The sequence below is a fragment of the Dreissena polymorpha genome, chromosome 1, assembly GCF_020536995.1.
Source record: "Dreissena polymorpha isolate Duluth1 chromosome 1, UMN_Dpol_1.0, whole genome shotgun sequence".
Lineage (NCBI taxonomy): Eukaryota > Metazoa > Mollusca > Bivalvia > Myida > Dreissenidae > Dreissena > Dreissena polymorpha.
Window position 1 is genome coordinate 202,606,514 of NC_068355.1, and position 17,871 is coordinate 202,624,384.

General features: G+C 35.9%; 1 protein-coding gene across 1 annotated transcript; it reads right to left on the reverse strand.

The window, feature by feature from the left end:
- Positions 1 to 2,349: 2,349 nt before the first annotated feature.
- On the reverse strand, positions 2,350 to 2,892 carry LOC127865921 (bifunctional 3'-5' exonuclease/ATP-dependent helicase WRN-like). The gene has a single exon (XM_052406017.1). The coding sequence runs from the start codon at positions 2,890 to 2,892 to the stop codon at positions 2,350 to 2,352; it is 543 nt and encodes a 180-aa protein (XP_052261977.1).
- Between the last annotated feature and the right edge of the window lie 14,979 nt (positions 2,893 to 17,871).

The window sequence follows — 17,871 nt, forward strand, 5'->3', positions numbered from 1 at the left end:
TTGATTTTAGCAACCAGCAATTCCTTCTACCAGATGCACAATATTTTGATATTAATTGTTGAAGAAATATGTATCAATTGTCATACCATTTACAATTTTTACAGTCTGATTGCTAAAATATGTCAGAAAAAAAGTTTTATTGCATTTACTGAACCTATAACCATGGCATCACATAAGAATGCATGTTATTACATTTATGTAAAAAGACAAGAATTCTACTTTTCATCTAACTATATAACATCCATTTTTTCTCTACCCAAATATCAGAAGCAAAAACAGTGAGAACTTTCTATGAATAGTTGTCACCATATGAACTTACTCCACTGGATATTTTTACCCAAAATTGTTGGAAAACATTAGTTACTAGTATGGCATTTGTATTATCAGGTTAAGTATTTTAAAAGGAGAAATCTTTTTGTGAGGGCACATATGTGCAATGGAGAGTGGTCTACTTCACTCATAGTAATATGTGATTGATGAAGCATATGTCAGTCTTGTTCATGCAATCATTTTTATGTCCCCGGATCGAATGATCGGGGGTATATTGTTTTTAACCTGTCTGTCTGTCTGTCATTCTGTCCCAAAACTTTAACCTAAAACTTTAACGTAGGTTAAAGTTTTGCAATAACTTTTGCAATATTGAAGATACATGTAGCAACTTGATATTTGGCATGCATGTGTACATTTTGTATCTCATGGAGCTGCACATTTTGAGTGGTGAAAGGTCAAGGTCATCCTTCAAGGTCAAAGATATGGATTCAAAGCGGCGCAATAGGGGGCATTGTGTTTCTGACAAACACATCTCTTGTTTAGATATGAGAAATATGCAAACACTTCCTTATTTATTTTCAATTTGTGTTAACTATTAAAAATTGTGTAGCTTTTAACTTGTTTTGCATGATTTATTCATTATAATGTTTTAAAATAGCCACTGGTGACAAAAGTTGTGTGAGTCTTGGTTGTTCTGGTCATGAGTGACACGTTTATTTTCTTAGCCTAACTGTGAATAATATTTTAACGTAATATTATAAATAAATTTGTGTTGTACTTTTCCGTGTATATAAATATAAGTACATGTATATGATAAAACTGTTTTGATATTGATGAAATTGAGGTACAAATAGTGTTATTAGTAAAATTTCCTGTCTTATTTGAATTATTTAAGTGAAATTCAATATGTGTTACTTAGACTTTTGTCATTCAATCTTACAATTGTTGCTACCTCACCTCATGTCAACTTGTATTATTGAATGTTTTTTATTTGTGAAAGAAAAACATGACATAAAATGCACAGGATTGGAAATCAATTATCTGTCAGGTTAAATGAGCCAGAGACATAGGTCCATAATACTATCCCATGGTTTTGCTCTTTTCAGTATGAAAGATTTTCAGTGAAAAAAATATGGATAATGACCCTGTTTTAACTTATTTTAAAAACTGTGTAGTTCTTACAAGTGTCAATTCAGAGTTGTTGAGCAGAAAACTGTATGCAGTGTCTCAAATGATTGTCAGCTGACCATCATTGTCATAATCATAAACCATTATAAAAAAGTACAGCATTATTGATGTCATTATTGTGTTTATCATTATACCTCTTTTGGACTTATATATGTATTTTATGTATTAATAAACACATATTATTCAGTTGTGTGTGTTGTTTAAAAAAAAATGCATCCTGAAGTGATCACCTGGCCCCATGTTCACAAAGGATCAAGTGCCAAAAGTTATATCGGGATCAAGTACTATCGTAACTCAGTCATACTTCATTAAAGATTGTTCTTCATTAACCCTTTGAGCGCTGGAACCGGAATTTGAAGGCCTTTGCAAACAGTTTGGATCCAGATGAGACGCCACAAAACGTGGCGTCTCATCAGGATCCAAACTGTTTGCTATTCTGATAGTATTCTTTGAAAAAAAAATCGAAGAAAATGCTAATTTTAAAAATTTAGCAGACAACATTTTAGCAGACGACAAATTTCCCAGCATGCAAAGGGTTAATTGTTCAGAATATCAAACGGAATACACATGTAAATTTTCCAAGCATTTCAGTAGTTGAAATTGAAATTGGAATTAGTATGTGATCCAGGATCAGTTTGAGGATCAAATTTAAAATCAAGATAGGTGATATAACTGCCAAACTCTGGAGTATTTCACATATCTTACTCATTGAATATCTTCATATTTGCTTAGTGAATGGCTATAATCATGTAGGTGAAATTTTGTTGGTGAGGTGACTTGGAGACCTGGATCAGGGGTGGATTAGGTAACTGTTTAATCACCATTTTTCAAGTGTTAAATCTACCAGCCATGTGTATATGTATTAAACATCAGTATAAATAATAGAAACAATTACCATTCCAGAATCATGTGTGCCTCGTCTACAGCTATGCACGAAATTATTTTTTTATTCTCCAAATTTTGTATCAAGGATTTCCCCGTATCAGTGCTTAAAAGCGCCTCAGGGTGAGAATACACCAATGTGAACTTTCCATCAGCAATATCGGACATAGGGACCGTTAATATTACATCTCCATCTGATTTAGCACCCCCTTCATCACCATCATCATCAAACAATGCTTGACCACCCTGACAGTTATAGTCCACACAACAGGCTTGTACTCCAATCTTTTGCAGTGCAATGATCTGATCTTGCATAATACTGTTCAAAGGTGTCAACACGATGCAAACAGACTTCTGTAGATTATAATAATCTTTAAGGATAAGTGGTGCCAGCTGGTAAATCAGGCTTTTACCATAACCTGTTGGGAGTATAGCCATAATGTCACGTTTTTCAATGACACAAAGTAACGCTTCGATTTGCAGTTCCTTGAGTGGCATGGGAAATCCTCCCTTTTTAGCAACCTCAAGTATGATATCTCTTGGACTTGCCATGTTTACGATTGAATTGTGAAAGCGAAAGAAAGACAGATAAACATGTTTCTAATAATTGCAATTCTTCTTTATAGACATTTGAAATCACCCTTAAACATAATTTAATAAAATTTCTTTAAATAACATTCCATTTTAAACACATATTCAACACCGTTTTTCTCATTAAAAAAAAAATTCATTCCTACGCGGAACTATTTTGGCGGAATCACAAATCCCCTAACCAGGGGAATGTGATGCGTCCTAGCATAGAGGTGACAATAACGTAGTGACGTCACCATCTATGTATATAATGATATAATTCAATGTAAAAGCGACAACTTTGAGCGAAAATAAATGCAACATTTTGCACATAAAGACCCCCATAACCATACCTTTTCTTAAAGGCCATTCTAAGCGGAATTGATTTATGCAATAAAAAAGATATGTCATGTACAATGCAAGAAAGAACTTGACACAAATCAAAATCGACTGTTTTTGCAACTTTTTTTTCGGCCGTTTCTTAGTGGAATGTAACCTTTTCTAGTGCAATGGTTTACTATAGTCTTCAAGTGTATAATATTTCAGGGATTCAGTAGTGAACACCTTTTCATGCCCTACCATTATCTCCGCAAGATAACACCCGAATAATGGTAAAAAGTGTAAAACATGCCTTCCTGTCAACTATGATATTTTTTTTAGAGAGTACAGCCCTGCATGAAGCGATCATTTAGTGTAATGTAACCTATAAGACAACGTTTACTGTTAACATCGCGGAAAATAAGCACTTCTCGATACTTATAAACCTATTTTCTATGTGCATGCCAATTTTCAGACCGATCTTTCACGTAGAAATGCTTGAAAATGCATTTTATTATAATGCCTGATAAGCCATGTGGCTTTCGCGTTCGGAGCTTTGATTTATAACGGGCGTTCATGCGTAAAACGATTACCCTAAATAATTACAATCGGTCAAAATACTGGAATATTGTTACAAGCTATGTAGAAAAAAGAAGTAAACAACTATTCAAACGTGTTCATGAGCTCTTTCAGCACAAATTGTTGCGATTTGAGATGCTCAAGACGAGTTTTTGTACGTTTTTTTTTCTTATTTTCCTCTGAAAACGTATTTTTTTCTTAAAAACTCACGATGTTCCTTAAATTCGTGAAACAAACGCATTTATTCCGTGAAATTTGCCAAAACGCGTCATATCCCACTAAAAAAATGATGATTTTCTGTTAATACAGTGCCTTTGTGACTAGGCCTGGTTTTGCGTTTAGGTCATAATACACTTAATAGTTTTCCTATATAATTCAATGTAAAAGCGACAACTTTGAGCGAAAATAAATGCAACATTTTGCACATAGAGACCCCCATAACCATACCTTTTCTTAAAGGCCATTCTAAGCGGAATTGATTTATGCAATAAAAAAGATATGTCATGTACAATGCAAGAAAGAACTTGACACAAATCAAAATCGACTGTTTTTGCAACTTTTTTTTCGGCCGTTTCTTAGTGGAATGTAACCTTTTCTAGTGCAATGGTTTACTTTAGTCTTCAAGTGTATCATATTTCAGGGATTCAGTAGTGAACACCTATTTATGCCCTACCATTATCTCCGCAAGATAACACCCGAATAATGGTAAAAAATTGTAAAACATTCCTTCCTGTCAACTATGATATTTTTTTAGAGAGTACAGCCCTGCATGAAGCGATCATTTAGTGTATTGTAACCATCACGATTGGAACGTTGCTTACATCTTTAACAAGTAATAATTTTTACGTCGAGACGGCAAGTTGAGTCGGTCTCAACTGAAATGATATTTAAAGGGATCTTTTCACAGATTTTGGCATGTATTAAAGTTAATCATTAAATTCTTTATATTGATCAATTTAAACATTGGATCTAAAAAGCTGCAATAAAAAACAAGAATAAAATTAACAAGAAATATCTTTTAAAAAGATATACGGCGTTGATTGTGGTCGATGTTTATGAACGATCAAAAGTTATCTCTATGAGATAAAAAGTAGCGGATGCCTTTTTTCTGCGCAGTTCTTAGCTACATCATAAGCAAATCAATTACGGGGTGTTGCGCCAGATTTCGTGGCTTATTTTGCTTTATGTGATATTATTACTCAGATATCTATATTTACAGAATAGAAAAACACAAGAAACATGAAAATAATCGATTGCATATAGGTCAGCCGGCAATACTCGAATCTTATTTAATTGCATAATTATAGTATAATGAATTATTGTGCTCATGCTTAATAAACTGGTCTAAATGGATAAATATTTCTAATTATTTTTATCAAAATTGGTCCTTATCATGCAAATGTTAAAACCATATTAAAAATCGATGATTGACATACCACAATAATATCGCCGAATATCTTTATTTAGTATCTTTCTGATCAAAACAGACTTCAAGTGCACAAAGTTTACGAGACGGCGTTTATATAAAGATTTCTGCAACTGACCACAAACTGACCTTGATACCTTGCGGATTGGAATGCAATGCATTACAGTCAGTACGTTATTGTCAGTAAGACCGGTGTAACACAATGATCGCAACCCCTTCTGCGAACTCCGGTGATGAACTGTATATAAACTCTGACTTCCACAAATGGCCGCGAGTTGACCCGAAACCTCGCAGGTTGAAATGCAATGCAAGTAAGTACTAAATATGACAACATAGCTACTAGTATAAACGCTTTTGCGCTGGTAATTCTCTGAAAATAAAAGGTGAACGCACAAACTGTATTTATGTCGAAAATTGATTGTAAAACTGTTCTATCTATTGAGCCTTTTCATTAGAGATAAAATTGTTTCATGCAGTAAAACAGTGTTACAAAGACGCGGATATGTTTCCAATGTTATGGTGTTATACTCAAGTCAGCCAATGGAATAAATGAAGTGTATTCATTCGTACCTAGCCGCGGGAAATTTTATTTGAGTATTATTGGACACTTACAAAGGTCAAGTCAGGGTGAAAAGCTGGCTTATTCAGCTAACGCCGAAAAAAAAAGAAAAAGTAACCCTCAACAGGGCTCGAACCACTGACACCAGGAGTAAAAGTCTAAGGCTTAGACCACTCGGTCATCCGTGCTCATAAAAATGATGTATTTTATACTTCATATAGCAATCCTCGTAGTGTCACATAATATAACGACAACAACAGAACTATCCAAATCAGTAAATCGTTTCGCGTTGCAACGCTTTATTATTTTCATGTTTGTAAATCGTCAAAAGATGCAAATAATGAATTTTTAGAGCATGTAAAATGTTCAGTATTACAGTTTCCTCACAAATATCATAACTACAACGAACATTTGCGTATCTGCAACCATTTTTTGTAATTTGTCAAATAACCAAAACGTGAAAATGCCCCTTTAATAGTATAATACATGTATAGGTATGTTTAATTAAATGGTGACTGTTTATTACGCCACATTTGTCGTGTATTTACATCGTATATACTCATGTTCAGTGATACCTGCTATTCATCTTAAAATCGGTGTATGTTGAATTTTGCCTCGCTCTGGAAAAACTGGTCTTGATTCAAGTGCGAAAAGCGACGTCCCAGATTAGCCTGTGCAGTCGGTCTGTGATTAGCCTGTGCGGGATTATCTAGAACGAAACTTTACGCACATGCATTAAGCCCCGTTTACCCACAGCGCGGCGCAATTCTAATGGCCGTTTTCAAAAAAGTTTGGGACGTGCGGAATACGCAGCATACCGATTAAATGCAACGGCATTATGATGTAAGTACTCTAAAGGATATATGCTACAAATACACAACTATACCAAATCGTTATTTATTGTCCGATTTCCTATGCGGTTTGTTAGCATGTTGCTCGGTTAACATTTTCTGTTTCAAAGCTTATGTATAGTGTGTTCACGAGCTTGTAAACCGATTCTTAACACACACACACAAATAAAACATAAAAAAACTGGAAAACTGGACTTCAGTATCGTCCCGTGTAAGTACGTGTGGGCTTCCGTTTAATAGAATTTTTCGTTTAAATGAAGTCTCTTTTGAGCAAACATCCAATTTAGGAGGAAATTCGGAACGAGTCTCAAATAAACCCTTAATTACTCTGTCTTATAAAAACATAACGGCTAATATGAGGTGCAATTTTATATTTAGCCCACAACATGATGAAAACTTTCCTAAAAATAATGTACACGTGAGATATTGTTTTAATTCGTATTGAATTCCTGAAATAACATCATCATTTAGGTTGATTTGAAATGATTAAATCTTTTCAAAAATGTAACGTGCGTGTTTTGTGTAAATGTAATTTAAATGAGTTGTTAGAATAATAATTATTTTTATTTTACATAGCTTAATATTACATTGTTATAATTTGAATTTATTTGTGTTTAGACAATCGTCTACGTCTACGTCTACGCATTCGCCATCGTATGTATGAGAATAAATTGGTAGAAAGACGATTATTATTTTTGCGCGTGAACAAGCACTGACGATAAAGTTATATATATTAGGGCGAATTTTGATTTAAATTGAGTTCATACGATAAAAACAAAATGTTCAAAAGAGATATTGAGTAAAGATATGTTTTTAATCACACTGAATAGAAATGTTTGAGTATCAGGACGCAACAAACATGTTTTTAAATCCAATGAGCACGTGTTCTGTGTTGATAATAACGTGAATGTTCTTAGGATGTAAGGTTTTATTGTTATTTCAAAAGATGTTTATTTCAAGTTGGAACAGTGTATGCAGACCTTTCAAATATACCGATGGGTCGAGAATGTAGAATTATTTTTTGTGAATTAGAAGACAAGTTTTTAATTTACTTATTAAGTCAGTTTTTATTTTTATTGACATAGGCATTTATTTTTTAAACAATTCAGTAGACAATATTAAAATTCCGTCAATTATAAAAAATGATTTATGCAGTATGCCATCATCAAACATATAGAACGTAAACAAAACTGTTTTGCCTGTACATAGGGACCTTCTTACAGACTGATAATTTAATTGATAGATTTGCATGAAGCGTAGCGTAATTGTTAGCTGGTAGTTATTTTTTACCCATGAAGAGTTTTACCATTTTATTTTTTTATTACTAAAAATCATTTTGCAGTTTGTCAAAGTTATTGTCAAAGCTGTATTACATCATTTGAATAGTTAAATAACAAGTTAAAGAACTTTAAACACACAATAAACAACTAACACTTTTGTTCTGAAACTCAAAAGCAACTTGTTACTCTAAAGTACATTTAAGTTTAAACAAATAAAAATAAAAATGCATTATTACATGCGATGATTTTATTAGATTGTATAGAGTTTTGAAGTCAACAGATATTTTCTATGCGTGAAATGAAATTGAGCTGCGTTCTTGGAAAACGGGGCTTAATGCATTTGCGTAAGGGGGTCGCCCAAAATAAGCTTGTGTTGTCCGCGCAGGTTAATCAGGGACGACACGTTTTTGTTTCTACGTAGTTTTCGTTTAAAGGAAGTCTCTCCTAATTGAAAATCCAGTCATGATGTTATTGTCGTGTCTGATGAGACTGTGCGGACTACACAGGCTGATCTTGCATGAGACATTTCGCACATGCATTAAGAATAGTTGTCACACAACGAGGCTTAATTATTGATTCCATTTAAGATCACGTGTCTGCGAATAAAGACTCCGAAGAAAGCGTGAAATCTGTCCTGAAGTCACTGACAAAGTATAGTATATTCATTGTCACTCGTGTCTTTAATTGTCAACATTTATTAACAGTTAAGCTGCCTTGGTAAGTTATTCAACATAAAATGTGCGATTTTGTCCTAGAAATTTAATAAATATCATTAAGGCGATTTTTTGGATTCGCAGCGTATGAGACATATGTGTAAGCTATAACACGAAACAAAAATATATGCATACAGGTCGCAGTGGCGAAGTGAATAATGTGTCCGCGATCAGGTGGCCACGGGTTCGAGACCTACTGTGGGATCGTTCTTTAGATTTCCCCAATATACACCAAATATTGGTTCTAGTCCCTGGAAGCGGACTTGAGAGCGTTTCAATTAAGCCTTATGCTTTCTATGCAATCGAGCTAAAATGAATATTTTTAACTAATACATGCATACGCATATTCACACACATTTTTCCTTCATTCAAAAACACAAGAATCAGCAAAGGAACCTGGAAAGTTGTATTCCAGTTCGCTGCGAGACGGAGGTTCCCTTTATGCCGACGGTATGACTAGAGCCTTCTCCGGCGCCATTTCCGGCGGTGGCAGTAGACCGGATACGATTGCTCTCAATGCAGCGAATCGAATAATTGAGAACATTATGCCCAGTGGCGACACCAATAAACGTCTCGTGGAAACCCTCGAGAAGTTGATCAACCTCCGAGACGTCGTGAAAAATAGACAGCAGCGCAATGGAAGTCGGGCGAACGCGGAACTGAATTCAGAACGAGTCGGCATGGAAAATGAACGGTCACTAGCACAAGGCGAAAAATCGGGACCGGCTGTTGCTAAGCGCGACTTCCATAACAAAAACTGCTTCAAGCTTGGGCAGATCTGCGGCTTCTAACGAGACTCTTGCTCCGCGCGCGATACAAAATACTGCTCAAACGCACCGCTGTGCTGCATCGGGCTTTCCGGCGGCGGAAATTTCCTCCTGGGTGACAGTTACGGGAACTGCGTGCCGATCTACGACTCCTACACGTGCGAAGAGGATGCACATGATGTACAAAGATTGGCAGCATTAAGCGGTCGTTGCACCGGACATGACACCATTTATACGTGTAGGTGCCTGCTAGCGCGGTCGGTTGTGTTTGTATCATAAGCTCGTTTAACAACACTTTAAACGGTGTTCTTCGCGTGCGTTAGTTTGATCGGGGATATTTCAAGAAGAATACTGTACATGTATATGATTTGTGATCACTTACTATTTAATGTAGAATGTTCATTATGATTTTGTTGTTTGAACTATTATTAAATGAGTGCCTTAGTATTAGAACTACACATACGCAGGATGCATAGGTTTAGTACAATCGTCATTATTCTGTGACATCGTGATTACTCGTGTGACATCGTGATTACTCGTGTGACACCGTGATTACTTATGCGACATCGTGATTACTCGGGTGAAATCGTGATTTCTCGTTCTACATTGTGATTACTCTTGTGACATCGTGATTATTCTGTGTCATGAATTTTCATTAATTTCGTGGGTTAACCGATTCTCAAATTGAAGACCACAACGAACCCTCTTGTTAGTTTTTTTTTTAAGGAGGGGGGGGGGACACAGTTCAATGAATTTACACATGAGTCCACAAATTTGTAAGTTTTTCATCCACGAGTTTTATACCGCCGTATATCAATGATTCTATAGTATTTGCTCGTTGGTGAAATGGACGAGTGTTCTGAGGATATTCCTATAGTCGTGCTAAATTGAAATGAAGTTTAAAAATGCTGTCCTTCTGAGGTAAGAACGTACAAATCAGAGCCTCGCTCTGGGAAAACGGTGCTTAATGCATGCTCGACAAATATCGTCCTAGATTAGCCTGTGAAAATTGCACTTATCAGGGTGGATACTGTCCGCTTTTATGATATCGTTTGGTTAAAGGAAGTCTCTTCTTAGCGAAAATCCAGTTAAGGCGAAATTGTAGCCCTTAATTAGCATGGGAGAACTGTGCAGGCTTATTTGGGACGACACTGTTCACACATGCATTAAACCCCGTTTTCCCAAAGCGACGCTCATTTGATCAGTTTGTGAAACTCTCGTTTAAATATATCCGTAAAGATTTGATTTTTTATTTAATTTGCTTTAACGCTCTGCACGATTTCGAAACATCTCATTTAACAAAAGTGTAGAAAAAACAAACAGCCGATTAAAATGTGTATACTTAAATTCCCCTTTTAAAGCACATTTCATATACAAAAGTACTTTTTACGTCGCTTACAGTCATTTTTAATGTGTATTTTATATGATGTCATGTTTATTATTCCCATGTGTGTCGTATGTCACATTTAACTCCAATGTTTACACTTTAAGTCATGTACGTTGAGTGTCCATCTAGTTAATAAAATACTGTAACGAAAAAAAATTGTTTTATCCCGATACCTAAATAATATCACGACTATTATTGATGATATCCCGGTATCTAAACGACATCACGACTATTATTGATGATGCTGTTATGTAAATGAAATCACGACTATTATTGAGGATGCTGATATCTAAATGAAATCACGACTATCATTGATGATGCTAATATCTAAATGAAATCACGCCTATTATTGATGATGCTGATTCTGTAAAAAGTAAGCCTCGCTCTGAGAACACAGGATTTAATACATGTTCGTAAAGTGGACTGGGAACACAGGATTTAATGCATATTCGTAAAGTTTTCTGGGAACATGGGGTTTACTGAATGTTCGTAAAGTGTTCTGAGAACACAGGATTAATGCATGTTCGTAAAGTGTTCTAGGAACATGGGGATTAATACATCTTCGTATTGTGTTCTGGGAACACGGGGTTTACTGAATGTTCGTAAAGTGTTCTGGGAACACAGGATTAAATGCATGTTCGTAAAGTGGTATGGTAACACGGGGTTTACTGCATGTTCGTAGAGTGGTCTGGGAACACGGGGTTTAATGCATGTTCGTAAAGTGTTCTGGGAACACGGGGTATAATGCATGTTCGTAAAGTGTTCTGGCAACACGGGGTTTAACGCATGTTCGTTAAGTGTTCTGGGAACTCGGGGTTTACTGCATGTTCGTTAAGTGTTCTGGAAACACGGGGTATAATGCATGTTCGTAAAGTGGTCTGGGAACACGGGGTTTAAGGCATGCTCGTTAAGTGTTCTTGGAACACGGGTTTTAATGCATGTTCGTAAAGTGTTCTGGGAACACGGGGTATAATGCATGTTCGTAAAGTGTTCTGGCAACACGGGGTTTAACGCATGTTCGTTAAGTGTTCTGGGAACTCGGGGTTTACTGCATGTTCGTTAAGTGTTCTGGAAACACGGGGTATAATGCATGTTCGTAAAGTGGTCTGGGAACACGGGGTTTAAGGCATGCTCGTTAAGTGTTCTTGGAACACGGGTTTTAATGCATGTTCGTAAAGTGTTCTGGGAACACGGGGTATAATGCATGTTCGTAAAGTGTTCTGGCAACACGGGGTTTAACGCATGTTCGTTAAGTGTTCTGGAAACTCGGGGTTTACTGCATGTTCGTTAAGTGTTCTGGAAACACGGGGTATAATGCATGTTCGTAAAGTGGTCTGGGAACACGGGGTTTAAGGCATGCTCGTTAAGTGTTCTTGGAACACGGGGTTTACTGCATGTTCGTAAAGTGTTCTGGTAACACGGGGTTTACTGCATGTTCGTTAAGTGTTCTGGAAACAAGGGGGTTTGATGCATGTTCGTATAGTGGTCTGGAAACAAGGGGGTATAATGCATGTTTGTATAGTGGTCTGGGAACACGGGGTATAATGCATGTTTGTAGAGTGGTCTTGGAACACGGGGTATAATGCATGTTCGTAAAGTGGTCTGGGAACACGGGGTTTAAGGCATGTTCGTAAAGTGTTCTGGGAACTCGGGGTTTACTGCAAGTTCGTAAAGTGTTCTGGTAACACGGGGTTTAATGAATGTTCGTTAAGTGTTCTGGAAACAAGGGGGTTTGATGCATGTTTGCATAGTGGTCTGGGAACACGGGGTATAATGTATGTTTGTAAAGTGTCGTCAGAAGCAACACTTTCCGTTTTTAATGTTCTTTTCGTCCGAAGGAAGTCTTTTTTTAAACGAAGACCATGTATTAGGGGAAAGTGTCATCCCTGATAAGCGGATCTGACGTTAATAGACTAATTTAATACAAGTATAAAGTATATTTTATCCAAGCTCGGTTTCATTTGTTGAATATGAAGCAAGAACATGAAGCATATATGTACCAAGTAAATATTCTTTCCTTTATTATACTAATACATAGAACATTCATTCGAATATTAAAACATGCTGGTAAATAGGAAAAGGGTCCAGGATTCCGTATGTTAATTTTCCAGTGTATGTTGCATCACTTGACACGTTTAAAACCACATCTGAAAAGTAAAACAATCAACAAACATCCTCAGCTAATGGCAATATTGTCATTATAGTCCGCGTATCTAAATCACTTTGCTTTTCATTCGTTAAATGACGGCTAATAAACTAGTTAGGCGATAATGTTCAGCTCACCGGTGACGTCGGCTATCAAGCCGTAATAAGCTTGCACGGAAGCAGTGACGCAAGGGACAACATCGTGCAGGCAGTTTCCGAAACCGAAACGGATTATTTCTGTAGCTCCCAACTTCCAGTCCCCAGCCGACACAGCAGCGGACCGCCAGAATCACCCCGTATAGGTCAGACAGTTTGGTTTAGCATGTATTCATTAAAACAACAAAAATAGAAACAACAACAATATTTATTCCGTAAAAATAACAAACTCATAGCCTACAACCGAGCTACTATGTCGAAATCACAATCGTATTTTGCAATGTTTGGTGACATTTGCGTTCAGACTCTGATAATTATTAAATAGCCTGTTTTCATTGATCCGCATGCATACAATTCGTTTTTCATGATCTTATTTTTGATAATTTTAAAATGTGGTCCATTTTGATCTGATTCTTTACGAGAGTGTGTCATCACACCAGGATGTCGTTACACTGTAGAACGGCTTTACATTCATGTTATAGAAATTGTAAGTTGGAAATGAGCAGTCTCACTAATAATGACGAATATCCCCCCACACACCTAACAACCGCATTTAAAACGCGCCAGGATATTGAACGTTGTTACAACCATGTTAAACAAATTGTAATATACGAGATCGGCAGTCGCAATCATGAAGCAAATACTTTCCCAAATTTTCACATGCCAAGCTTACACGATAAAGCTTCGCAAAAAATGCGTCAAATAAACACTAGCCCCTTTTTTACATTTGAAGCTATTTCTGGTCTCAGTTTCACTTACAGACCTTACACGGAAAAGCATTAGGGATTGATAAACCACTAGCTCCAGTAAAAAAAGTGTCGTCCAAGATTAGCCTGTGCGGACAGTGTACGCAAACACATTAATCCTCGTTTTCACAGGGCGAGGCTCACATACATTCATCATAATCATACAAGTAAGTGTTACTTTAATGAAAATGTAAATATGGCACGTGTACAAGACTTGTCGCACCTTTATATATACATTTTTATGGTTTCAGCTGTTAAGTTTGAATGACTTAAATAAGTTCATTCCAAATGGCATAGTACATGTATTGTGAATCATCCAAACGTGAACAGTTATCAAGCCGTTTCGCAGAAGAAAATAACGCGAACATTTTAAACAAGTGTATCCGTTTCAAACTGAGAACGTTATGATGATGTTGATGATGATGGTGATGATGATGATGATGATGAAGCTGATTATGATGATGATGATGATGATGATGATGATGATGATGATGATGATGATGATGATGATGATGATGATGATGATGATGATGATCATGATGGTGATGATGATGATGATGATGATGATGATGATGATGATGATGATGATGATGATGATGATGATTATTATAATCATGGTATTCATAGTGCTGCTGATGATTATAATGATAATAAGCATCATAAAGAGTTCTATTTTGGCGATAATAACGCTGTTGTTTAAAATGTATGTTTTTCCTCAACGATAATTACGTTACGCCATCCTTAAATGAAACCAATTTACGATCTCACCATCAAGGATGTCTTCGGTCGCTCCGTGCCCAGTAACGTAAAATTCGGCATCAACGTAAGCATCATAAACGGTCGACACTGACGTCACATGCGCAACGCCGCTAACCGGAAGTAGCGGCGATGAAAAGGCACACCGGGCAGTTGTAGCTGGAGAGGAAGGCCGGATATTCCAGTCGCAGTATCGCGATTTCGTTCGCCGGGTAGGGTTCGCCTATGTATCCAGTCTCTTTAAACAATATAGATATGCGTGATAGTAGTAACGCGTGTACGAACGTAGTTTTATGAAAAGGCATTTACATAATGACTCTTATAAATGAAAGTTAAATAATAGCCATTTAGTTAAGCGCTTAGTTATAAAGCCCTTTTAGCTGTATTTATAAGACAGCTTTTTTGGTGATGTAGCGCTACAATACTTTATCGTATGTGTTGGTGACCCGAATCGTCTGCATCCAGTCATCGGAAGTGAGCAAAGAGTCGACGCTGAGGACTACCGAGTATTCTTTATCCGAAGGCAGCCTGTTTATTATACAATAAATAAGCGACTTACATTGCAAAATGTATCATTCACATTGTGTTTATATATTATACGTATTTTTTTTAATTACTTAACAACTCAATTTGTGCAGGCGTTTAATGATTAATTAATCAGGAAAATCTTCAACAAAAGCACACATTATTTTAAACTTTAGTCGACGCTTTTGATGTTTTTTATTTATTTAAAGGACATGAATATAATTAATACATTAATTTAATATAAATGAATCATTGCACAGTTAATGTATGATTGTCGTTTTCAATTTACTTGACTGTCATGAAATGTGAAGCGGATGCGTTATATCCCGTTATATCAAAATGGCGACGTCCATGCCGAGACATGTTTTTTCCGCCGTTTATACCCTTTATTTCGTTTGTTTAATTTTTTTAAATGACGCTCACTTTCCAGCTATATCAGTAAACATGTGTGTGTTTTGCATATCTACACTTCATGGGCATAGCATATTTTAAGTTCCAATTTAATCTACTGAGACATTTCCAGACCGAACTTATAACATTTCATGCGGAATAAAACTAATTGATATATAATCAGGTTGATTTTTGTTTACGCGTTTGCGTTTTGTGATAATTCTGGGCAAAGTATGGGGTGAATTCCTCAATCGTTTTAAACCACAAATGTATGTAGTGATTTTTCAAAAGCAGTCACATCCACTGTATTCATTCGTTTATGTTTAATGTATTGTATGCATTTCCTCTTCTTGTAAATAAGCAACCCGTTTGTAATAACGGGGCTTAATGCACGTGTGTAAAGTGATGTCCATATTAGCCGCCCACACAGTAGGACGGAACTTACCACTGAGTCTTGATTTTGGTTTAGAAGAGACTTCCTTTATATCGAACAATTCCATATTAAAGGAGAGTGTCGTCCCTGATTAGCCTGTAATCCCCTTTTTGCAATAGTGAGGATCATATGAATATGTCATTTGCATTAAATAAATGAATATCGCACAACTATATACTCATTATGATACTGGAGTTTCATTTCTCATATATATCTAATGGATGTTGCATTATATTGAGAACCTACGTCTCATAGATTTAAAGCCATACAACATATTTTATTACTTTATTACTTTGATATATTCCATTTCAGGTTTCAAAATTAATAAGCAATCCGGCATTCTGCATTCACAAGATATATGACCGATACAGGGAATCTAGATGAACAAATATGACTATCAAGAAACTTTGAATAATAACATATAGTATGCAAGATAATATAATGCAGGTGTGCGTTATGGCATGCAATTCTACAGCAGCTAGACGATTTATATTCTCTCATCTACCAGAAATGTTGCATTGAGTTTTAAGCTTTAGAACATTTGTGAACGGCTCATTAATATTACGTAAAGCAACATTAACACATTGAATCGCAAAGTAACAATTATGATTTGTCATTCGGATTAACATTACCGTTTGAGTTTATGAGATTGACACATGGGAAAATGCTAATATTTAAAATCATAAGATTTAAATTATAACAAACATTGACGAATACGTAATTCAGTTACAAGTCATGTACATAACTCTTCAAAGCGTTAAAATAACGGACACATAACATTTTAAAGGAGCTTTAACTTTTTAGTAATGAATCAAACAAGCCTTCTCATTACGTTAAACAATTGTTAACAAATCGTAAATATGTAATATATTATGAAACATTGTAAAGTATCAAATTCATTGGTCTAGCGTACTAGTAATAATGTTTTCCATCTTAAGCATATATACATTTCTGAAAAAAAAATTGCCTCAAAGAAAAGTTCTGATATATGCTTGCGCTATCAATAAATGTCATGGATATTAATAAACAAGATAAACGTTTTAGTAATATCACAACTAGATAGTTACCTGTTAATTTTGATAAGACATTTGTCATTGACAGATATTTGAATAATCCAGTGCTTCACTATTCTTTTCGGAACACCACAAGAAGCGGGAATGTATCGGCCGGCTAAGATTCGCATTCCGAGTGATAGACAAACAGTTTCCTTTCGTCGCAATAACGCCAGCAGAGAAGCCGACTACATTATTTAAAACCAAAGCGATGAAGGCACTGAATTTGTTCGCTGTTGTATAATCTTAAACGCAACTCAGTTTTCAAAATTATGTTATAGCTATTTATATCGCAAGTTTGAAATGAACACAACCCATTCACATTTATAAAGAGTGTGTCTTAAAGCACAGGTCGAGATGTGTTTTTTTCTAATCATAAATAAAAAGGTAATTTAAGCATCATTTTGGGAAAACAGGACTTAATGCATATGCATCAATTTTCATTCCAGTACCAGAGACTGTCTTTAAACGAAAAACACCATAAAATCAGAAAGAATCGTCTTTGATTAGCTTGTGCGCATTGCACAGGCTAATCAGTGTGCACAGGCTAATATTATTATTTTGACATGCATTATGCCCCGTTTTCCCTGAACGCAGCCAATATGTACAGATTTCAATGATAAACACTAGACTGACCAATGCCGTCTTACAAGCTGTTAAACACTATTGATAAAATGCACACTGCAATAGTAGAGCAGACGCTTCTCGCATTCGTCGTCTGCATAATTTTACTGCAAGTAGTGAAGACAGGCAGAGGTTATCGTTCATAGCTTAGCAAACAACAGACTGACTTGCAGTTATCGTTCCTAGCGTATTTAAAATCAAACTGGCTTGCATACTGCGTCTCTACATAAGTGTGAGCTAACGCTCATAACTAA

Bases quoted from the DNA above. Each gene is read 5' to 3' on its own strand.
- LOC127865921 (XM_052406017.1), bottom strand. From the start codon at position 2,892: ATGGCAAGTCCAAGAGATATCATACTTGAGGTTGCTAAAAAGGGAGGA.